The sequence below is a fragment of the Pinus tabuliformis genome, chromosome 1_1 (genome assembly GCF_031772625.1).
Source record: "Pinus tabuliformis cultivar Carrire ecotype Pingquan chromosome 1_1, CPIR1, whole genome shotgun sequence".
NCBI classification, from domain to species: domain Eukaryota; kingdom Viridiplantae; phylum Streptophyta; class Pinopsida; order Pinales; family Pinaceae; genus Pinus; species Pinus tabuliformis.
Genome location: NC_142297.1, coordinates 940,477,288 through 940,502,259, shown reverse-complemented (window position 1 = coordinate 940,502,259; position 24,972 = coordinate 940,477,288). Strand labels below are relative to the sequence as shown.

At 40.4% G+C, this 24,972-nt stretch overlaps 1 protein-coding gene across 2 annotated transcripts in view; it reads right to left on the bottom strand.

Annotated features, from left to right (window-relative positions):
* Positions 1-24,972, bottom strand: part of CSTF64 (cleavage stimulating factor 64) — a 186,927-nt gene that overhangs the window by 69,593 nt on the left and 92,362 nt on the right. For both annotated transcript variants that reach the window (XM_089393003.1, XM_089393004.1), the window contains exons 4-6: positions 20,449-20,482; positions 20,031-20,281; positions 19,847-19,924 (exon numbers count right to left, since the gene is read on the bottom strand). In XM_089393003.1, the coding sequence (XP_089249129.1) occupies positions 19,847-19,924; positions 20,031-20,281; positions 20,449-20,482 (363 nt within the window). The remainder of the gene's footprint in view (positions 1-19,846; positions 19,925-20,030; positions 20,282-20,448; positions 20,483-24,972) is intronic.

Sequence of the window (24,972 nt, the reverse complement as noted above, 5' to 3'; positions counted from 1 at the left end):
TAAAACTAGGGCTAGTTGCTGCATTATTGTAATGTGGAATTGAGCAATGTCTTAGTTATTAAATGTATGGGCCAATGTTATATGAATGAAATGTCCTAGAGATTATTCATCTCGAGAAGCTTGCATCATTTGCTTTAAAGTATAAATTCTTGAAAGTTGTTTTTCTTTCCTCATTATCTATATTGGATGAAGTTGACTTTTCAGGCCTCCTTGATCAAGAATCCAAGTTCTTACTGAATACCATCCTTGACTCCATATCCCCAAGTGAATTATGCACCGGTTCCATAAAAGGGTGATCATCTCAACTCTCATTTCCCTTTTTTCCCCTTTTTTCCCAAGTCTAGCCCCATTAGATCACCTAGGGCATCAATTTTCTGGCAATTGAGCAAAGGAAAAATTTTGATCTCTCTAGGCTACTGCGTCGGTGGGTTGCCTCCCTCTCCTCAAAATTTGAGACCATTCTGGCAGTGGAATCTCTAGAAATCCCAAGTCCTAGCTCTAGGACCGAATTTTGCCTAGGTATCCCCAAGGCTAGACCTTAGTAGGGTGAATATTCTTGTTTGGTCCTTTCCCCTCGCCTTGTCTAGGATAGGAACATCATTGGTTGTTATATTCCATCCCCGAACCTGGGTTGGGTCCACTTGGCCCCGTGTGGTCCCACTTCTCAATAAAGACTATTTGTCAAAGGCCACTTAGGAATCCAAGTTTCTAAGGATTATAGGGATTGATAAACCCATTTATATGCCTATTCTTTCTCCCTCAACCCTCCAATCCTCACCCCTTTACCCCTGGTAGATCAAGTCCCTTGCTTAGAGAGCAAGCAAGTTCCATTTTTCACTCCATCCTTGGGAAAGGGTTTTCAAGGTCACTAATCACATATCCATTGACATATATCTTACAAAGTGATCCCTACACTACCTAGACTCCTCCCATCGGTGAAAGCCATAAAGAGTTGGGAGACTTAGCTATAGTGACAGTGGGTTAAGCCTCCATCATTGCCCTTGATCTAGTAGTTGCCCTCTTAGGAACCCCCTTTAGGTCCCCTGCTAGTTTGAGTGGTAACACACCTGTTTTAAGTCCCCTACTAGTTTGAGTGGTAACACACCTGTTTTAAGTCCCCTGCTAGTTTGAGTGGTAATAGTCACCACTGCTCTCCTTTGTTGCATCCTCCTCCTCTGTATCCAATGTCATTTCTGCATCTGTTGGTGTACCCCTCTACAGTATCACCATCATCAAAAGTGATAAGCTCTAACACTGGCTCATATAGATCCCAAGTTGACCAATGCCAACTCAACACTGTTGTCCAAAACCATATCATCAGGATGGACATCTCACATTTTTGTCGTTCCTTTCAACCACTCATCCCTCTGCCTATAAATAAGATGAAGGTTGGTGTGCACATACACCATTGTCACTACCCGGGACTGCTTAAGCCTGCTCTTCTTGACACTATACAAATTCCCAATGTGCTCCAATTCCTCTTGCAACAAGAATATGAAGTCACCTGAGAAAGGAGCCTCATGGCTAACTGCTATAGAGGAGGGCTTGTTGCCCCATGAGTTGCCCACCAAGAATAGAGCTTCTTATCTGTCTTGTCTATAATCACATCATATCCTTCAAATCGACCAGTACCAGTGGAAAACTCTACAAAGGAATCCTCCACTTCATTAAGGGATGCTCTATCTTGAAAAATCCACCTCAATGCATTTTTCCTCCCCTATGAAATTTCCCCATCCATGTGAGGAGGGAATCTGTAGGAAGGTCCACCATTCAGCCACTCATGGCTATAATATTTTGGGTTCAATGACTGAGCCAAACAATGTAAAGGTGTGCAATTCTTGTCCCATCTGCTGACAAGAATATCCTGTATGGTGGTGAAGAAGGCCTTTGATGATGTCTCATACTCGTGGCACTCACTGTAAAATAATGCTCCTCATAGACTCAATCATTGAATCCAAACCCTCATAAACCTCTTCTAGGATGGGTTGGTCTACATCTGCAAATCGAAGCAAAGAAATGATAGGGTCCATGATCTGAATAAGTAGATCTACCCTCTCCCACCAAGCATCATCTAACATTGTGTCCTTCACTCTTTTTAAGGCTACTTGATCTGTCTTTCTCCAAAAAGACGAAAACTCTGAAATAACAATGGCCCCAATAGCAGTCTTGACCTCCCTCAACCTCTTCAACATGATGAATAAAGAAGCAAACCGTGTATCTGCAATCTTCAACAATGATAAATTGGTGTACTCCTTGTAGACAGTGAGGGCATTTGTATGATTTTGTACAAAGTCGTGGATATGCCGTGCATCCTCAATAATGCATCCAATCCAAAGCACATCAGAAGCAATAGATTCAAGTGCTCAATTCAAAGAATGTACAATGCAAAGTGTCCAAAATACTTGTGGATATTTAGCTTCCACAATCAGGCCAACAACCTTGCAAACAGGTGCATTATCTGTAATTATTTGCACACAAGAATCAACACCTACATCTTCAATAACTTTAATAAACAACTCACCCATATATTGTGCATCCTTGTATTGTCCAAGTGCATCCATTGATTTAAAGAAAACGGGACCATTCAAGGAAGACACCATATAGTTGATAAGTGGGTGTTGTGTTGGATCTGTCCATCCATCAAAAACAATGCTAACCCCAGATGTTGGCCATGCTGATTTAATAGGCTCAAGCATTTTGTCCACTTCTTTCTTTGCATTTGTCAATAATTTGGTTCTAAGCTTCTCTGATCCAGGAGGCACATACCCTGATGGAGCCCCTTGAGTTAGAGCTCGGCAAAGCTCAATAAATAAAGGTGAGCGTGCAACATTAAAGGATATGAAGTTCTGATAGAAAAAATGCAATGGTGAGATCAAACTCTTCTTGTTTCTCTTTCTGAAAAATCTTGTCCATTGGACCAAGTGCCATCGTCTTTCTTTTTGCTGCTTGTCCCCCACCAGTACTCTCCAATGGAAATTTGTTGTTGCTTTTCTTCAGGAACGGAAGGGGGTCTTCGTTCTTGTTTTTCTTAGATGTTGCAGCCACCTTTGCCATACCAGCATTGGCCTCTTTTTCCATTTCCTTCCGATTAGCTAAAGACACTTGTGTACATGCTGCAATTCCACAACTTGGTAAAGCCAACAAATGAGCTTTCACATGGAAATATGTGCTCATGAAATGAGTTTTGCAATCACTGCATTTCCAAATAGCATTGCCTCATCCCTTCATCTTGTTGCCTGGCCCTTGCTCTCTTGTGACATATTTCCACAAGGGATATTTGCTATCTTGAGGTTGTTGTCTTCCCTCAATATTTGAAGTTGTTGTTGCAACCCCACTTGCAATAAATGGAACACTTACAGACCCTGATGAAATCGAAAGAGGAGGGGCATCTCCAATGGGGATATTCTTCCCTTTCCTTTGCCCCTTCCTTGTTGCCCTTGATTGATCCATGAATGTTGTAAAAAATAAAGAAAAAATGCACAAATTTTTAAAACAAATGCACATGAAAACTGTGTAATAAAAATGCAAAAAAATTAGAGAGAAAATTGTTCCTTCAATCGCCTCCAAAATGGTCCCTCACCCTTTGCTCTTCGCTCTCACACACCCACAACAAAAGAGAAAGACTTTGGTGATGTTGGAATGGGCCAAATCGCACTTTTATAGCCGCACGAAGGGAAAAAACAAGTGACACGTGTCCTAGAACCAAGACACGATCCAAAGGACACGTGTCCCACCAAATCGTGTCTAATTCGTCCAATTTGGGACATGTAGGGCCTGGGCAACAAATCTATTTCTCTTTCTGAAAAATCTTGTCCCTAACGAATCAGGGTTCCTACAACTTCAAGGTAGTGCTATGGTCCTTAAACATCTTTTCCCAACTCATTGGCCAGATGAGAGGTACTTCCCATGAGTCCCAAACTCCATGGGTAGGATGTGTGTTGGGGCATCGGCTGGAGAAGGTGAACCACTCATCCTGCTCATATGCCATAAGAGAAGGTGAACCACTCATCATATGCATATGTCAATTGTATGGGAAGGTGAACCACTCACCCTACACACATGTCAACCATCATGGGGTATCATAGGGGAAGGTGAACCACTCACTCTCTATCTAGCACACCACTAGGGGAAGGTGAACCACTCACCCTATGGTCACTCAAAGCTCCAAGTACCCCAAGCCCCTAGGAGCTCCCAAAGCTCAGTGTCCAACTCATACAAGACCTTCATAGGAGGGTTGTTCCACGACTCCAAATCTCTCTCGAAAGGTTAAGAATTTGACCTTCCCCAAAGGCTTCGTGATAATGTTTGCGACCTACTCATCCGTCTTGATGTGTTGGAGCCTTATTGCTCCCTATTGTACCATATCCCAGAAAAAGTGGTACCTAATATCAATGTGCTTGGAGTGGTCGTGGAACAAGGGATTCTCTGTTAGGCGAATCCCACTCTCGTTGTCACAGAAGATCACGGTGGTATCTAGCACGTGCTCAAATAACTCACTGAAGAGCTTCCTCAACCAAACAGCTTCACAACAGGCCATACTCGCAATAGTGTATTCAGCCTCGGCGATGCTTAAAGCAACCAATTTCTACTTCCTCCTCATCCAAGATATTGAAGCAAAACTCAAAGAGAAGAAGCACCCAGAGGTGCTCTTATAATCCACCACACTGCCAGCCCAGTCAACATCTAAATATCCATGAAGCCTCAAGTTCCCGGCAGTGTATCCAAATCCATAGTGGATTGTGCCTCGGAGATATCTCAAGAGATTCTTAGCCACAATCTAATGAATGTGATGAGGCTCAACCATAAATTGACTCAACGTGTTCACATTGAAGCATATTTCAAGATAAGAGTTCACCAAGAACATCAAGGCCCCCACAAGTTGACGATACCCAGAAGGATTCGCTAATCCGAGCCTAGCAGCACTTCTACATAGCTTCTTGAAGTTGAGTTCCATCGGAGTAGATAGAGACTTGCAGTCCACCATCCCACATCTCTCAAGCAGCTTCATAATGTATTTTCCTTGAGAAAGGAAAACCTCACCTAGATTTTGCGAGACCTCCAGGCCTAGGAAGTAATGCATCAAACCTAGGTATTTCATCTCAATGAGAGGGTTTGCTCCTGTCAAAAAGAGACCATCTACATAAAGGACTAGAATGAGAGGCATGTCCTTTTCAACCTTGAAATATAGGTTAGGATCAATTTTGCTCCTTGTAAATTCCAGCTTCATAAGATAGTTATCAATCCTCTCATACCAAGCCCTAGGGGCTTGTTTCAACCCAAGAGGGCTATCTTCAACCTGCATACATGTGTCCTTCGATCTTGTACTTCGAACCCCTCAGGTTGTTCTACGTAAACTTCCTCCTTAAGCGAGCCATGCAAGAAAGCAGTCTTAACGTCCATTTGGCGTAGGCTCCATCCTTGAGAGGTAGTAAGAGCAATAATAGATCAAATAGTGATATATCAAACAACCGGTGCAAATATCTCGTCATAGTCCACTCCTTCCTTTTGAGAGAAGCCTCGAGCAATGAACTTGGTCTTGTATTTTTGAATACTCCCATCAGCTCCATGTTTGATTTTGTAAAACCATTTAGAAGTGACCACAGACTTGTCCTTGGGTCTAGGAACCACATCTCAGACATCATTCTTCATGATTGATTCGTACTCCTCATTCATCGCATTCTTCCAAACTTGGTGTTTCACAACTTCTCAAGAAGGAAGAGGAGGAGGATGCAACTCTCACATCATCGGGACAGCATGGGCAGTGGAAAAGGAAGAAAAAGGATATAACCAAGGTTAGATGCTTCAAGTGTGGTGAACTAGGACATTTCGCCACTCAGTGCCCTCGGAAGAAGGGGAAGAAAGAGGCTTCTGACTCGAAGGTTGCTCTAGTGAACACTGACGAGGAGGATGATGAGGATTGTGCCATGAGTGCTCATGCACCTCTAGAAAAGAGGTTGGGTGACAGAGAGTTGTAGTCGGGAAGACTACACATCCTTGAGGTGCCCAAACTCTTGGATCACATACGACTACGAGAGCCCTTAACGACAGTAGCAGAATGACGTGGTGTCAGTTGGTGCGAGGTGTGATGCAGCAACAATGGTAGAGCTAGAGTGCCAAAGTCCGAAACAACGTAGTGAACGTTGTAGCAATGCGAGAGGCACAGAGAAGATTGCAGTAGCACAGTAGAAACAAAGAGTCAACACAGATTAGCAGTAGAGGTAGCTTCAACATCGCAAGGCATCCATACTGACCAGCATGTCAGTTTTTGGGTGAAGTTTCAGTTACTTACTTCTCAGTGACTGAGTTGCAGTGCAACAGTTAGAAGTGGCAATGTTATGGGCACCATGATGCAGCATTTTGAGAGGGAGTTGCAGTACAGGATGCAACAGTGCAATGGATGAAGGGTAGTAGGCCGAGCATTAGCAGCACAGAGGATCGATCCCGTGGATCAGTGTGATGCTTCTATTGAAAAGTATAGCTAGAGTACATTCCTCGCTAAGAGGGAGTGTTGATTTTAGGTAGCATCGGATGTGCTCTAGCTCCGAAATTTTGTAGAGGGGCTAGAATACATGAGATCTCCAAGACCCAAAAATTGTTTGGAGAAATTCCGCCTGGATTGTGACTTATTAAAATAATTAATATTTTTAATAGGTTCCTAAGTCTAAACTTAGGAAAATATAAATATTAATGGATATTAATAAAAATATGGGTGAGAAGCTTCTATGAGGCGAGGATCAAGTCTGTTTTAATTTTAACCATTGATTAGGGAATAAATCTCATATGTTGATTCATCTACAAGAAAAGTATAATAGGAGGCTTGAGGGTCAGTTCGAGACACACCAAGTGATCAGTCAATTCGATTTTCCTGGGGTGAGGTTTGCTGAGAAAATTGAATAGGTGATCTGAGTCGTAATGAGAGGAGCGGTAGCAGAGAGTTGGATTGAAAGAGAGTTCCGAGACAACGAATACCAGTTAAAGAGGCAGCGATAGCATCAGATAGGCAGCGCAAAGGCCTACGCAACCTAGGAAGGGGCTCATGCAGAGTTGACGCAGGCCAAGAGGGTTCTTGTAGTGGCAGTGTGAGATAATCGTCGGGAGTTCTAGATTTTGTTGGTAGTTCGATGTTCTGAGCCGAGAGGCTAAAGTCGAAGCTCCTAAGAGCAAATCAATCCAACAAAGAAGTGACACATTCTCCTAGAGGCAAGACACTAGCCCACATAGAGAAAGATTGTGCTGGGATTTTCACAGTGCTTGCCGAAGTCCGCGATTCAGTGGATCAGTTGTGACTTAGAAAACGAAGTAAACCCTCGTATGTATTTCTTGTTGCCGATATTTCTCTGGAAGGTTAGCCGATGTGTGAGGCAACCTATTGTACTCAGATTCTACTTGCTTAATAATACAAACCCTCTATATGTTGCACCGGTTTTCCTGCATTGGTCCTTTTCGTGGACATTTGTCCAAAAACTAACGGTGACCCTTGTGTGTTTGTCTTGTATCTATTTCATTTTATGATCTATATGTCAATGTAGTCTGCAGTAGTGTTTTTCATCACTGTTTATAAATTAAATAACTTGTTGAATGTAATAACAAGTAGGAGATGACAAACCAATGATTGTAGTAGGATTTCTAATATATAGATACAGAAATTTTCACAAAGAATAACCCTCCAAGCAAAGTCAAGTCTCCTCCAAAGCAAAGACACCTCTAAAGAAGCCATCTGAAGAAAAGATAGCAAGTCGTCTTGCTAGTCAGCCTAAAAGGATGGACAGTCCTCTATATATAGAGGTTGTCCACTCCATCATAACATCAAGCAAGTACCTCTTAAATCTGCGAACTGAAGGGACAAGGAAAGGGTAGAAAAGAATGAAGGAAAGGAGCCTCTAGTGCAGCTAAGAAAGGAGGAAGAAAAACCGAAGTGTTAAAGGGTTGTTACAGTCACACATGCGAAGAAAGGAAGCCCTACCTGCGGTCAAAACAACACCACTATAACAATCATATAATCTTGTTGGACTGTGTGACTATAACAACACCACTATAACAATCATATAATCTCGTTAAAACCTAAGTGTTAAAGGGTTGTTACAGTCACACATGCGAAGAAAGGAAGCCCTACTTGCGGTCAAAACAACACCATTATAACAATCATATAAGGCCTCTCACTCAAGCGTGGAAGAAGGCTATGCAAGCGAAGGGAAAAGGAGAAGTCTAATTCTTCTGAGGGTATTCCCTGACACATGCGAAGAACTAGGGTTGTATTACTGCTGCTCAACTCTGCAATATTTGGGAAAAAGAAGAAGGCACGGTTGGGAGGCAACAAGATCATCTCCTTAAGTTAGAAAGGCTCCAAACAAGCGAAGGAAGAAAAGGTCGAAGGTCATTCTAGAGTATACAATCCAAGGTTTCTATAGCTACCGAAAGAAGTGTCATAGGAAGAAATACAAAGTGTTCGAAGGAGGAGGACAAAGTGTTGCAAGAAGTAATCTTGAAAGCGCTTGACTTGTGCTTGGAGGATATTCTTTTCAAGGGTCTAGGGTTTGGCATTGACCAATAAGAAGCTTCAATAAGAGAAACTTACTAAAGGGTTTTCCTCTCAAGAGAAGAGAGGTTTTGGCCCTGGCAAAGAGACAATATCTTGTGTTCTTATTCTTATGTTTTTGGTAGCAGTTTGTTGAAGTACACACACATGAATTAATAAGAAGAAGAAGAAGTTTAAGCTAACAAGAAAAAGTCAAAAGACTCCACAAATTGTTATCAAGTCAAGAAGAATCACACTACACCTAATTGCCCTTGATTCTTCAACATGGTATCAAAGCTAAGGTGACACATCAAGGAAAGGGCATCTCAAGAACACTCATCAAGGAAGAACATCTACAAAAGTTGAAGCATCTAGCCAAGAAGTCTCTATCACATCAAGGACAAGAAGGTCTACCAGCTATCTTTCATCAAAAAAGCCTACAAAGCAAGAAGAACAGCCTGAAAAAAAAGGCACCTACCAGAAGAGTAAATCAAAGAAGGACCTACATCACACTACAAGTCATCGAGCAAATCTCATCATCAAGCAAGCCCACTTGGAGAAAGCAACTTGAAGAACATCAAGATCAAGGCAAGCCATCAAGTCTTCAAGGAGAAAGCAAGTCTACTACATCTCAAAATCTATCAAGTAAGTATATGTCCCCTTCTGAATATACATCAATGTATTTTTGCAAGGAAAGCAACAAATTGGTAGGAACCAATAATTTTCTTGCATGGAAGAAGAAGACAAATTTACTTCTCAAGGAGAATGAACTCCTAGAACACATCAAAAGGAATGTCACTATTCCTACTAAGGAACAAACTCAAGCCTTGGCCAAGTATAATAAGGATAAGACAAGAGCTCAAAGGATTTTAATAGAATCCATCAAAGACTCTCTCATTCCTTGTGTCACCAAACTCGAAACATCAAAAGAAATCTATGATAAACTAGTAGAGCTATTCTCACAGCTGGAGAAGGGATATCTCTACGAAATGAATTGTACAAAATGAAGATATCAAAGGAAGGAAGAGATCCCTACTTCATGAAGCCCTCTGAGATGAGGGATCAACTTCAAGAGCTATGGGAAGTCATATCTGACAGAGAAATGACAACTATAATACTCAATGCTCTACCTAAGGATTGGGGCAACTTCACATCAAGCATATATGCAAAGAAGGAAGCCACCCCACTAAGTGAAATGTGGTCTCTATGCAAGATAGAAGAAACAAGAGTCAAAGAAAAAGAGGATGTGGGATCAAAGGAGCAAGCATTTGCTACCATGGCCAAGAGAGGGAAAATTTGGCAAATTTGGTCCACAAAGAACAAACAACAAAAATAAGTCCAAAATCCCATGCTATGGATGCCAAGAATATGGACACTACAAAAGGAATTGTCCTAAACTAAAGAAGGACAACAACAACAAAAGAAAAAGGGAAGAAGCTCACATGACTCAAGAGGTGAAAGAAGAAGAAAAGAAACAAAAGAAGGAAGATCCTTTGGATCTCTACTATGACTAAGTCAAACTCTTTACTTAAAGTCTTCTTTCAAATTTTTTAGTAGGATAGGAGCATATAGGAATAGAATAAAATTGCATGGCTAGAAACATCTTTTAGAATCTAGAAGCATGACATAAAGTTCTAAATACTCGTGTAGAAGGAGCATTTATAATAGAACTAAATGCATGGTTAGAAATATCTTCTAGAATATAGGAGCATGGTAGATATAGCTCAAGAAATTCACGTAGAAGGAGCATACCTAGTATAGGACCTCATCCACAATGAAAGAAAATTGATCATGATTAAGAATCTTAGGAGACCTCCATCATCAAAAAGAAAGAAACATTTGCAAGGTAAGGGTCTTCAAGATCCTATGATGGAATCTTAAAAAGAAGATTCATAAACAAAAGTAGATGTCTCATTGGGAATCCCATTCATGGGATTCAACAAAAAAGATGATATGCAGGCAAGCTAAGATGAAGCAAGAAGGGCCACACCAAGGACAACCAAATCAAGCTAAGATGATCAAAGGAGAATCAAGTTGAGGTATGTATGCATCAAAGTTTAGTCGTGTTATCATTTGTATATTATTGAGTCGTGGGACAAGTTCTATGACATGATCAAGTAGGAAAGAATCTCTTTCACTAATGACATGCTCGAAGGCATGTACTACAAAAGTCAACAAAAGGAAATACTCACATAAGGACTATAAAATTACTGACTAAGAAGCAAGTGAAGAAGAAATGTTGACTAGTCCTAGAAGCAAGCAATGAAGAAGTGCTCCCACAAGGAGCATAAGGTGGTTGAAAAACCTATCCATGAAGAAGCAAATGAAGAAAAAGATCAAGCATGTGAAGAATGCCATTATCACAAAGAATCTCTCAATCTGACAAAGATACTTTGAAGACATCTCCTGAAAGAATCATGATAACTTTGACAAAGAAAGAAAAAGATCAAAGGACCCTTGACACCTATGAAGGCCTTGGAGATATGAAAGGTGCGGATAACTAATTCTACTCTACGAAGATGTCAAGATGAAGAAGCTATCCAACGAAAGCACCATTTAACATTGAAGCAATATCAAGATGAAGTCATCAAGGGCTACTAGATAAAAGCACAGGACCAAGCAAGTACAAAGAAGAATCCATGTGAAGAGTAGTGTGAAGCATAGACAAGATGACAAGGAATAACCAGATGACAAGAGAACCGGAGATATGACAAGAAGGCCACTTTCCACGAAGGAAGTAATGACATGACAGACCATGAAGGAAAGTGATTGATGGATGGTGCCTTACTGAGAAGAAGTTCGAATAAAGACTTCATGACATCAAAGGAAGGAAGGAGATCAAGCAGTTGGAAGACCCACAAAGAAGAAGTTGCTGATGAATGGACAAGTGCTTACCTAAGAGGGAGTTATAACAAGTTCCCAATTACAAAGGAACTTGGACAAGTACCTTGTCAGAGGATACTAGGGCATGTCTTCCTCAATTTAGAGGAAGTGATAGACACAACATTCTCGTCTTCACTTGGGAAGAAAGAATGGGAGGATTGGATAATCATCTGGCATCCAATACTCTTTGAGGATGTGTAGAGCATCCAAGACAAGAGTAGGCAAGAGGACCGATATTCTTTGAGGGTTGGGAACCCAAGATAAGAATAGTCTTAAAAGGTCATACTTAGTGAACACCCGGGTGGGTATGTAACTTGAGAGACAATGACTAAGGTGTCTATAAGTCATTGGTCTCGCCAACATTGTGCTCTAATCTATTGAGAGATAGAGTTGTCAGTCAAGGGCTTGCTGTGGAAACAATGTTGATTACTATGACGCTATAACAGATGGATTGCCAATCCGGTTCCTCTTATGTGAATTCTTCAAGATTGAAACATAGCCAAACACCTTGTGATGTTGTATGAATACCTCCCTAGTTAAGACGGAGTGTTGAAGGAAATGTAACTAAGTTCGGTCTTCATAAATGTACTTTTGATTTGTATTTATTCAAAAGAATAAATAATATTTTTATAATATATGTCAATGAGTTTCTTGCTCATTGAAATAGGTCTAGCACATGTTAAAGTGTTATAGGTGAGTCAAATGGTCAAAAGAAAATGTTGAAGACCTTAAGGGCATGTTACTCCATGTACATGTTTGTATAAGAGTCAAAGAATAACCCTCCAAGCAAAGTCAAGTCTCCTCCAAAGCAAAGACACCTCTAAAGAAGCCATTCGAAGCAAAGATAGCAAGTCGGGCTACAAATAGCAAGTCGCTTGCTAGTCGGCCTAAAAGGAGGGACAATCCTCTATATATAGAGGTTATCCACTCCAACATAACGCCAAGCAAGTACCTCTGAAATCTGCTAAGTGAAGGGACAAGGAAAGGGTAGAAAAGAGTGAAGGAAAGGAGCCTCTAGTGCAGTGAAGAAACGAGGAAGAAAAAAGCAAAGTGTTAAAGGGTTGTTATAGTCACACATGCAAAGAAAGGAAGCCCTACCTGCGGTCAAAACAACACCACTATAACAGTGATATAATCTCGTTGGTTGGGCTAAATCATTAAGCCGATAAGGCCTCTCACTCAAGAGTGGAAGAAGGTTATGCAAGCGAAGGGAAAAGGAGAAGTCTAACATAATTCTTGTGAAGGTATTCCCTCAAAGTGCGAAGAACTAGGGATGCATTACTATTGCTCTAAGTCTGCAATATTTGTGAAAAAGAAGAAGGCTCAGTTGGGAGACAACAAGATCATCTCCTTAAGTTAGGAAGGCTCCATCACAAGCGAAGGAAGAAAAGGTCGAAAGTCATTCTAGAGTATACAATCCAAGGTTTCTACAGCCACCAAAAGAAGTGTCGTAGGAAGAAATACAAAGTGCTGGAAGGAGGAGGACAAAGTGCTGCAAGGAGAAGTAATCTTGAAAGGGCTTAACTTGAGCTTGGAGAATATTCTTGTCAAGGGTCTAGGGTTTGGCATTGATCAATAAGAAGCTTCAATAAGAGAAACCTACTAAAGGGTTTTCCTCTCAAGAGAAGAGAGGTTTTGGCCCCGGCAGAGAGCGAACATCTTGTGTTCTTGTTCTTATGTTTTTGGTCGCAGTTTGTTGACGTATACACATGAATTAATAATAAGAAGAATAAGTTTAAGCTAACAAGAAAAAGTAAAAAGACTCCACAAATTGTTATCAAGTCATCACATTACACCTAATTGCCCTTGATTCTTCAACAAATCATGCATTGGAGTGGTTTGCGGATATTAGGGACTCCTTCCTTGGCTATTTAGGAGGTGTTGGGCTTAAATAGCAAGGGTTTGGACCGAGGTGATAGTGGGTCCCTGTCCTCTGTGTGTCTATGCAACAAATTGTCAGGACCTTAGCAACATTGTCGATTTGATCAGTAACATTTTTTGGCACCATCTAATTTGAATCATGTAGACACCAACATTATTCATTTGAGACATTGCTACACAAATGAGCCAAATGTGGACATATTCACCAAAGCGCATGCAAGAGAAAACTTTGAAAAGTTTAGAATGATGCTCGGACTCACAAACACCCCTTTGGCTTAAGGGCATAATGTTAGACACATAATCCTTCAAGGTTATTATTTTTGTATCCTAATTGTACATAATTCAAAGGTAGGTGAAATAAACAAACTTGGGGCAAACCAATAGTCCCTCATAGAATGTGAAGTGAGTAACCACTTCCTCTTAAATATATGCATGTTTTGAGTTAATAAACAACATCGAGTGTGGAGTTATTCCTCTCCCCATCAAGCTCCCCATTAGCCTGATCCGGATTTAGACAGGAACGCAATAGATTACAGAGATAACCATAAATATAGAGATGCGATAACCATAAAAACAGAGATGCAGTGGAAATAATACTTCATTTCATTAATGGAGAATACTGAAATATGCTTACAACCAAAAATGGAAATAAACCAGCTAGGGTGATGGTAGCTTATCTCTGAGAAGAGATGTGGTGGCTACATGCCTCTGAACTGTTCCGAACTATGTTACAATGAGGCTCGAAGGCCTATTTATTATTGAGAAACAATGGAAAACCCTTCACATCCCGAAACCTAACCCTAGAAGATGAAACGCCAAATTGTGGGCCCCGTTTTGGGGTGAGTTGGACAGCCAACTTCCCAGGGTCGCGAATTGGTCGCATTATCTCCATTTGACGCACATGATAGCCCGTTGGAAAGATCTCTCTGAGGACTACGACGGAAAAGGTGATTTTTATCAAAAAAATCATTGGCGGTGGATTTCCCAAAAAACGTCGTTTAGGGCCTCAAAACGGCTCCGGAAGTTTAGGACCCGAAAAACTGCTAAAACTAGTATACTGCGCTATAATTAAGGAAAGTGAAAAACTGAAAGAGACCGTTGTGGGAGTCCAAATGGGATAGGTGGGTGGCCACCAACATCCACTTGGATCATTCCTCCCCCCTTAGGAAGCAATGGTCCCCATTGCGTTGAGTTCCTCCCTGAGATGAGGGAGCTTCTGCTGAGCTGGGTCTCTGGTGAGCTATTCTGCAATATCTGATGCATCCAAAAATGGTGGGAAGCATGGTCGACGATGGTCCATATTGAACACTCGGTGCAAGCGAAGGAATGGAGGAATGTTGTGCTTCCAAGCATTGTTTCCCGTAGCCTTGGTACTAGTGTAAGAACCATGTCGGAGTGGTCTGAGTTTCTGATGGGTTCTGGTAAGGCGTTCTTTCTGCAAATGTAACCAGACTTTGTTGCCCACCTGAAACTTGTGTGTTATCCCCTGTGAGTGAGAAGAAGTTGTTACTGTGTTCTGTTCTGACTGTATCCCTCTACTACTGCTACTGCGTGGAGGAACCCTTCGTGGGGGTCATGGATGTAGCAACGATCTTCCCCTTACTTTGGGAGCGAACCAGACAAAAAATAAATTTCCTATTCTGTGAGATGAGCTTGCTTCCTTTCTTGGCAGTGATCAAAGAGGTGGCGGTAGGTGGGGCTACCTCTGGTATCCTGTATAATGAATTATCCAAAGAAATAATGACAGCGCGAGGCCTTGATTCATACACAACATGTCGCCTCCACAAGTATGGTTGGCCTACTAGTACATCACAAACATCCAAAGGTGTAACATCACACAATACCTCATCTGTGAAGGGCTTGATGCTGTAGGGAAGGCGGCACTGTTGGCGAATTTTGAGATCTCGTCCTTCATGAAGCCCCCCGATACTGTACGATTGTGGGTGTGGCATAGTTGGTAGGCCCAACCGCTTCACGACCTCTGCTGAAACGAGGTTCTTTTGGCTGCCATTGTTGACAATGAATTGCAGCGACGAACCCTTCACCCACATCTGTGAGTGGAAAAGACGTTCCCCCTCCTCTGGCTCTTCGGGCTCATTCTTCTGGATCTTGGCAGTGGCAACAGTGGCACTAGGATCCGCATCAATGATTTGCTTCCCTTTGCCATCCCCCTTGTCGGGTTCTGGCTCAGAGTCGGAACATGCATCTGATTCGAAAGCCTTCAACTCGACCACCAGCGACTGCTTGGTCCGACACTCACTTGTGTTATGAGTGGGACTCTTGTGGAACTCACACCACTTTCCTGTGTCCCTCTTTGGCTTCGTGGTGTTGTTCTTTTCTTGCAGCTTCGAGGGGTTGTCCTGGGTCACCCTGTCTTGGCTTTGTCCTTTAGGCTTCAGATTTGCAGATCCAAAGTCTCGCTTTTTCTATTTTGAATTTTGCTCGATTTTGACAGCGTATCGGTATGTTGTGCTGAGTGAGGAGATGTTCAAGAACTCCATCTCTTCCTGGATGTATCTGTGTAGGCAACCGCGGTATTTGAGTACCAGATGCAGCTCAGAACCTTTGATACCCAACTGTGTGCGAAGGGTATGAAAAATGTTTGTGAACTCTGGCACAACTTGGTCTCATCCCTGCCGCAGTGTGGTCCATTTAATGTATTTGTCCTCATAGCTTTTGACAGGGTAGTACTGCTCCTTGATGGCATCCCGGAAGTCATTCCAAGTGGGTGCGGCTAAAAACAGTGAACCTGTACTTTCATCCTTCTGCTCACAGTAGGTTTCCCACCAGTCCTTGATGTGGGGGGCTGCTTTGAGAAGAGCGAAAACAATCTTTTCCCGACTTGAAAATTCATGAACAGAAAAATACCCATCTAGCAGATTTAACCATTTATCTACGGCATCTGCGTCTATTTGACCCTCGAAGATGGGGATTTCAAAATTAACTTGTACCTTAAACAGTGTGGTGTTTCCAGAGTAGCTGTTGGAAGCCGATGCGTCGCCTCTGGGTAGCCGCTGAAGGATCTGGGCAAAGTTGTCCATCATCGCATTCCTTTGTCGCTCGAGGGCTTCTTCGAGCAAGATTTTGATAGGATCTCCTGACCTCTCGTTTTTCTTCTCATCCGCCATGGGAGTCCATCGAGATTTGCGAGGCTGGTCTTGCAAAGGTTCGACCAGTTCAAGCCCTAACTCCTTATATCCCGACCTCATTGGGGACATGCAAAGAAAAATAGAGAAAAAGCAGACCGCTCTGATACCACTGATCCGGATTTAGACAGGAACGCAATAGATTACAGAGATAACCATAAATATAGAGATGTGATAACCATAAAAACAGAGATGCAGCGGAAATAATACTTCATTTCATTAATGGAGAATACTGAAATATGCTTACAACCAGAAATGGAAATAAACCAGCTAGGGCGATGGTAGCTTATCTCTGAGAAGAGATGTGGTGGCTACATGCCTCTAAATTGTTCCGAACTGTGTTACAATGAGGCTCAAAGGCCTATTTATTATTGAGAAACAATGGAAAACCCTTCACATCCCGAAACCTAACCCTAGAAGATGAAACGCCAAATTGTGGGCCCCGTTTTGGGGTGAGTTGGACAGCCAACTTCCCGGGGTCGCGAATTGGTCGTATTATCTCCATTTGACGCGCATGATAGCCCGTTGGAAAGATCTCTCTGAGGACTACGACGGAAAAGACGATTTTTATCAGAAAAATCGTTGGCGGTGGATTTCCCAAAAAACGTCGTTTAGGGCCTCAAAACGTCTCCGAAAGTTTAGGACCCGAAAAACTGCTAAAAATAGTATACTGCTCTATAATTAAGGAAAGTGAAAAATTGAAAGAGACCGTTGTGGGGGTCCAAATGGTATAGGTGGGTGGCCACCAACATCCACCTAGATCATAGCCAATGCAAGGGCACATGATATCCTTAAGATTGACAAATGTTGAAGGAACCTCAATACATAACACAAGAGGGAGAACAAGAGTAAGGAAGCCCCACTCTTCTAACGTCCAAGGCAGTGAGCTTTTATGTTTTGAGGCCAAAAGTGCCTATGTGATTAAGGCCAGAGAACCTATGTGCTAAAAGGCCAATGCGTCTAGTGATGTAATATGTAATCACACTCATGTTAATAAATACAACACTACTGCAAACCAAGTCAAACACAAGAGATGGGCGGTTAGGACTCCACAAGAGAGAAAGGTGAAGGGTTAAACCATGACCTGGTTTCTAAGCCAAGAAAATAATATAGCATTCCAAAAGCCACTATATGGAATATCACAGAGGGAAAGGTAAGGGGGGTAAACCATGACACGGTTCCTAAAAAAATAATATAATATTCCAAAAGTCACTTTATAACCCTAAGTCATAAAGGGCGGGGTATAAGTCCAAGTCTTAGTTCTATGTTATATCTTAAGTCCAAAAGTGAATGAATATTCTAATTGAGTTCCCAAATTGTGGTGGTGATTTCTTTGGGGGGGCACCTGGCAAAAAGACACCTTGTATACATAACTCTTGTTTTGCCATGGTAATGGAAAATTCTTTCCATGAATCAACCATCATTCTTCCTAGTTCTTGCTGGAGACTGGAGGAGGTATAAGCTTGGATAGCCATTGAGCCTGGTACCCTAGTAAACCATTGTGAATCCTAGGTACGATACTGTTGCCAATTCTCATTGGCCGCCTTAGCTCGGAGAGAGGGAATTGATTGGATGGTATTGCCCAGTGTCAGGCATGAGGGGTTCCTAGAGACTCTTGAGAACAATTGCAACTCCTGACACTATAGTACTCTAAAACTTCTTGGCTGGCCTATGCTGGAAGCTCTGGAAGGGTCATGGCACGGGCTCAGGGGCTACAAAGGCAAAGAACGGGGTGCACTACCTTGGGTTGTGTAGTCTAGGGGATGAAAGGCTATATGTTGGGAAGCTACTAGAGTTGGTGCCTTACCCTAGTACTTGTTTGGCATTGACTATGTGACGACAGTTGGCTCTAGGTGAGCCTTTGCCTTGGTGGAGTCATAGCCCCAACATGGGGAAGACCCATTGGTGAGATATTTAGAGCCATAAGGTCTATGGATGTGTGGAACATCTAAAGTTTGCAGCCAGTCAGTGGACAATTATAAAAGATAAGTGTTCTTGTATTTCATGTGATGTTTATTTAGTGTAATTACTTGTGTTAATTATTGTTTTTAGATTAATAAGTGAGTTGCACTTAATCTTTATAAGGTCTAAGTTGTCATGAGTTGTATGTCTCTGGACTTGCATATCTATAGCATATGCAGGGTATGATTATTACACAGCAGTTCTGTATAACCATCAACAAGCAGTAAAATTTGTTTACACAATCAATGGATAATAAATGCTATTGAATTGAGGCTTCTGTGATCCATATCAAGTTTGAGAGAATTTTTCGGTGTAAATCACATGATGTTTCTTTTGTCGACGTGTTTCGAACCAACCAGTGTGTTTCATCATCAGGACAAGTTGAAGAATCAGATCCGGCTTCGCATGTTAAATAGTGAGAGCGGAACCTCCAACGGCTATAATTCAAGATCAGGTAACAGTTAAAATGACTAACAGCTGATCTTATTTTAACCGTTACCTGATCTTGAATTATAGCCGTTGGAGGTTCCCCTCTCACTATTTAACATGCGAAGCTGGATCTGATTCTTCAACTTGTCCTAATGATGAACCACACTGGTTGGTTCGAAACGTGTCGACAAAAGAAATATCATGTGATTTACACCGAAAAATTCTCTCAAACTGGATAATAAATGTGTCGATAGTTGATGGACAGTAGATCTGTGCATACAGTCAACAGACAGTAGATCCATGAATGCAGTCAACGGGCAGAGTCGACAGACAATAGATCCATGTAGACAGTCGATGGGCCAGTTATAATCATCAACCAATGGGCTAAGTCGATTTCTTGGGCAAATTTTCTGTCAAGAAATAAGTCTAGTGAGGGAAAACTTGGTATCAGAGTATACAGAAGCAGGAAATTGTGTTTTCCAAAGTGCCCAGTACTCTCAACAGTGAAAAGAGAGTGCCAGGTATGCTACACATCAAATTCCTGCATCTTCAAACCAGACTCCTGAAATACTTCTAGGCAGAAATATATCTCTGTATCTTAAATTAGAATTGTGTTTACTTGTTAGTCAATTGTTCCATTGATAATAAAATTTACATTTTTTATTTTTTAGTCAATTCTTCCATATTCCAAGTGAAATGGAAGACAATGGGAGCATATCCTATCCCCTTATAGTTGGGTAGTTCCCTCAAATCATCCCAGGAACTTTTCCCCCATGCCCCACTGCTCCTTTTTCCAAGCCTTGGTAAATACTCAAGAAAGAGTGGAACATAATGTTTAGAATGCACTAACCATGATACCCATATTCTTTCAACATTGTAAAGAGCTAAAAATTTTAACAAAAGAATCCAATCTTCTATTAAGAGTTGAAGGTTCATTAAAAAAGCATTTTTGCAGACCAAGATTTTAAGCCAAAGCCAACATATGCATGTAAATAAGCCTTTGTATTTGATGTTTCACGGAATGACTAACCTGAAAAATAGCTTTTGGCAATTGCGGATGCAGAAGCAAAATGTGGCGAGCCTGCTGTTGATTTTGTTGAGCTAGAGCCTGCACTAAGAATGTTTGATGGAAATAAAGGTGATGAATATTTTCACTAGATACATAGAAGGAAGGCCCTAAATTAAACACCGATATATAATACATTATACATTACCTTCATCTCATTCAGGAACTCACAGAGCTGGTTCCTGGACATGCCAGCTAAATAAAGGGTGAGAGGATCATTTCCTCCAACATTAGTTTGACCTTGGATGGCATTCTGATTTTGATCTATCACAGATGTCTGTGGCTCTCCCAGTGTTCCTGCCATGACAGATGCTGCAGCAGCTGCCACTGTAAGGCCTATAGGTTGATTAAATGATGGATCCCCAGAGATAGCAGGGCCTACAGACGATTTCTGACTATCTGCAGAAAAATATTTATAATGTTTAGTAGGTTTCAACATGTCTGGAAAAACAACTGAAAAAACATAAGCATTGACTAGCGTAGGAAAAATGGAACAGAGGTAAATGCTCCAGAAATCTAGTAGCATGATCTTCTTTGGGTAGATATAAAAGATACATGATACTGACCAAAATTTGAGGCCAGACCAGGTCCACCTCGACCCTACAGCAGCAGATAGAATAATTAGCATTGTAAAACCGTTTAATAATATTTTAGTGACAATAGAGATGAAAGTTAAATAACATCATTGAGCTAACCCTTTTCCAGACACAAACTTGCAAGAGCAAAAATTTACACTAATGAGTGGCAGTGTGATGCATTTTATTTTTAGGAAAATAGCATCAGATATTTTGAACAAAATAACGAAAGAACTAACACTTTTCAATATCAAGAGAAGGTAATTATAATTTATCATAACTGTAATTGTAAGAAGGTAAGAAGGCCATCAAAAATTAAAGCCATTGACAGGGTCATACCGTGGAACTGTCTCTCATCACACTGCCACATAGTTTTATATCTAACTAAAAAAGGAGAAGCTAGCCCACTATGTAAGTACAATGTATGTACTACATCTCTAGGGGCAAATCAATGGTACATCTATCATATCCCAAGTCAAGGGATAAAGCATGCTCATTGAAAAACCTCTCCTGCAGCAAAAGTGTCATATGGTTGGCAACATTCAATGTTCATCACCATTATCCATGAACCAAAAGACACAGTAATCATAAATCACTCCATTATGCCACCACCAACATGTCCTCACTCGTTCATATCAAAAATGAATAATTTTATAATAAACATTTCCATTGCAAGTGTATATGTAACAATACAAGGTAACTTTCAGAGATATATTTATGGCATCACTCCAATTACGGATTATTACATCCCAAACAGTGCTACAATAAGATGTAAAGCTTTATATTCCAAGTGGCCAGCCAAAATTATCTAAAAAATGGTCTCGATATTAAAAAATTTCAAGTTTTCATTTTGTGATGCATCTTTTGGGGCCTTCCCATGCATTTTTGGAGGCTGTTAGCACAAAGACCAGGGACTTGACCCTGCTTACTAATATTAAACATAATAAAATTTGTACTAACATATATTATATTTATTAAATATTAAATATTATTACAATATACTAGGATTGTATTGTTAATTTTAATTATGATCAATATTAATATTATTAATCCTAATTATTATTAATAATTATTATATTAGTAATAATTATTATTATTAATAATAATATTGACAATCAGTATTAATAATTATTCTTATATTAAATTAAAAGTAACCTATTATTAAAAATATTATAATTAATTAATTAAAAATTAAAAGGAACCAATTATAATTAATTAATTAAAAATTAATATTAATTTTAATTATGATAATGATCAACATAATAATAATTTATATTAATTTAAATCAATTAAGTAGCTCATCATTAATTAATCAAAATTATTATTCAAAAAGGAAAGAGCCGACATTCCTCTCAATTACTCTCTTCTATTATTAATCAAAAATTATTATTCTAAACAACAACAACAACAACAACAAAAAGAGCCGACATTCATCTCAATTTACCCTCCTCATCACTATTTAATCTCTCCATTAAGCTCTTCTTCTATCAAGCATTCAAGTTGTCCTAATGATGGATCCCAATTGGGATTTGAAACGGTGGCAGAAAATGGTTCTTACTGTGGATTCTCTGGTAACAATGTCAAAAGAAATAAACCACAGAGGTCTTAAATCCAGAATATTTAACAAGCTAAAGAAGACCCAAAATGGAGCACCAACGGAAAATTTATCATCCTAGAGAGGCCCCCCTTTTTACGTCAATTCAAAGATGTCCAACTCAGCATTCCTACTCATCCCTATTCATTCTGGGGTTAGGGTTGCTTCCTTTTAAATTTTTTTCTTTCTTTTCTTGGAATCATTACAAACCCAGTTTCAGCCTCATGTTATAAGCTTTTTTCAATTAGCATTGTTGACTTTGCCGCCTACAACTACCTACAAGTTAGTGAGAAAAGCCTTCAACCCCACAAGGTGTGGTTGGTGGCAAGGAACTCAAAGAAGGGGTTGTCATAGTAATCCCAACTCTCTGCATTCGAGTTCTCTTAGGTTAATTAAGGGGGGTGGTCTCTAATGAAAAGTTAAGTTAAAAGATGTGAGTTTCTAGGAGAGCATTATAGTGAAAATGGATTACTTTCAAGGATTTATATGCAAATATGAAGTGAGCAACTTGAAATAACAATGTCAATCATTAATATGACAAAAACCATAAAACCAGTGCCTTATAAGGAATGTTCTCAACAATTTAAAGATATATTTGCTCAAAGTAAAATGCAATGCTCTCAAAAGAGAAAGCAAAGTAACCATAAAATGTAAACAAAAATTGTTAGCACAAAATATGTAAGATACAAAATGTTTTTGAGATGATACTCTTTATAAATCAAAACATATGATTGGCAGGGTGGTGTTGGGGTAGGTTGGAGCCTGTACAATGTGTTGAAAAATCCTTCCAATTGGAGCTAGGAAATCAGGGCGTTGGAGCATCCTTCAGGTTGGAGTCTGTAAACCAAGGCATTGCAGCATCCTTCCAACTGGAGCTAGTAAATCAGGGCGTTGGAGCATCCTTTAGGTTGGCGCCTATAAACCAGGGCATTGGAGCCTCCTTCAACTGATATTGAAAATCTTAGAAGTTGGCACTTCCTATTGATGTAAATTTGACGACCTATATTAAGAAGCATTCGGTGGCTTTTCCCCTGAAAGGGTTTGCACCTAAAAATCTCGTGTATAGTCTTGATGTCGTGCATTGTTGAATGGTGTTGTTTATTGTTCATGTGATGTGATGTTGATTTATGTTGTTCTAATGCTAATGTCAATTTAATGCTTCGAAGTTAAAATTAACTGATTAAAGTGAAATACCGATTCACCCCCTCTCAGTATTTCTAACAACTTTCACTAGAATTCATGTTGTTTTTGTCAGGTGGTTCAACATCGCAGGTCTTCGGCAACTTCTCCATAGGTACCCATGTCCTCCAAAGAAGTATATTGGCACAAACAGGCGAAGGGTTGAGACTCTTAGGCCTCTGAGCAGTAGCATCAGATAACACATCCCAAAGCACCTCCTGCACCTAGGATGTTGATCAGTTTGTACCAGATTTGATGATTCTTTAGGATGACGCAATTGGACCCAACATGCCCCCAGGTCAACCTTGACATCAACTAATGGATGGCAGTTGATTCAAAGCCCAGATGCAGATGATCTCACCATGGGATACTAGGGAGGGCTTGTTGCACTTGAGAAGTCGTCAACGTTGGAGAAAAGGAGGCCACTTTGAGCAGTTTGAGACTCATGGAAACCACTTTGTGGTGCCCCAATTGGATCTCGAGACCTACACAAGGCAATGAAGTGGGTTTGAGGGCCAATCCTCAAATCATGTACTTGACATGCTTCTACACCACCTTGGTCACTTCATCAGCCTTAGACATGACATTTGGGGCACCCTCATTGGATGACGTCAACCTTAGAGATATTTCATCTCACAAATGTGGGCTAATTAGGGCATATTTGCATAAATTTAGTGGTTTGGATTGTAACCCAAGTAGATTATGATATCAAACAGGTTTTAGGGGAGTTATTAGGCAAATTAGTAGTCATCCTCCTCGTATAAATAAAAGAGAGGATCATTGTATCTCATCATCATTACTTGTGATAATTTCAACCTCTTAGAGATTTTAAACTCTTGGATTCACGTGGAAACGTGACTCTATGGTGTATTTTGACATATTGGAGCTATTTCTTGGCATTGGAGATGTTACTTTGGATAAATAAAGGATTGTTCATGCATTTTATCTTGTAAGTAAGCCTTGTATTTAAGAAATCGTTATTCTTGTGTCTAATATATGGAATGAATTGTGATCTAGGGTTTTTCTATTGTGCCATTTATTATTGAAGATCAATTGTATAGAATGTAGATAACATCATTGTATGCAACACTCATGCATGAAATGTGAATGGCAATAACCTTGGTGAACCTTTGGATTAGCTCTCACAAGTGAATTTGATCCCTCACAAAAGTAATAGCTAGGGTTTTGAGCTAGGATATCAAAATTCCCTCACTCCTTACCAAGATTTATCAAATATTTCACCTCCATAGACTCCATCATCTGAAGGACTAAGCACCAGCCTTATCCTTTTGGTGTTCAATCACAAAATCAACCCCAAACTCATTTTCACTCTCTTTTTTCTGATTTCAATTTTCAGCCCTCTTAAGGTCAATCCGCTAGCTAGGCTAAGGTGCAAGTTGACCTAGAGGTGAAATTTTGGCTGGTGGGAGGATCCAACATCAAAAGGAACCTTGATTGCCTCAAAATCGAATCCTTTTAGTGGTCAATCCTTCCATTCTAAGGCTAAATTCTCTTGCCCTAGGAAACCCTAGTTTGGCTTAGGCTTCAACTTGGGGGCTTATTGAAGGTTTCCTACTCAATTTCATTGTTGATATTCATTGTTGGAAACCTTTTCTTGGCCTCTTGATTCTAGGCTAGTCCATTTCACTTGATGTGTCTCAAGCACTAGATCAATTGTGCCCTAATAAGGCCTTGTTAGAAGATGTCATTTGTGTTTCCTTGCTTGATTGAGCCTTGTACTT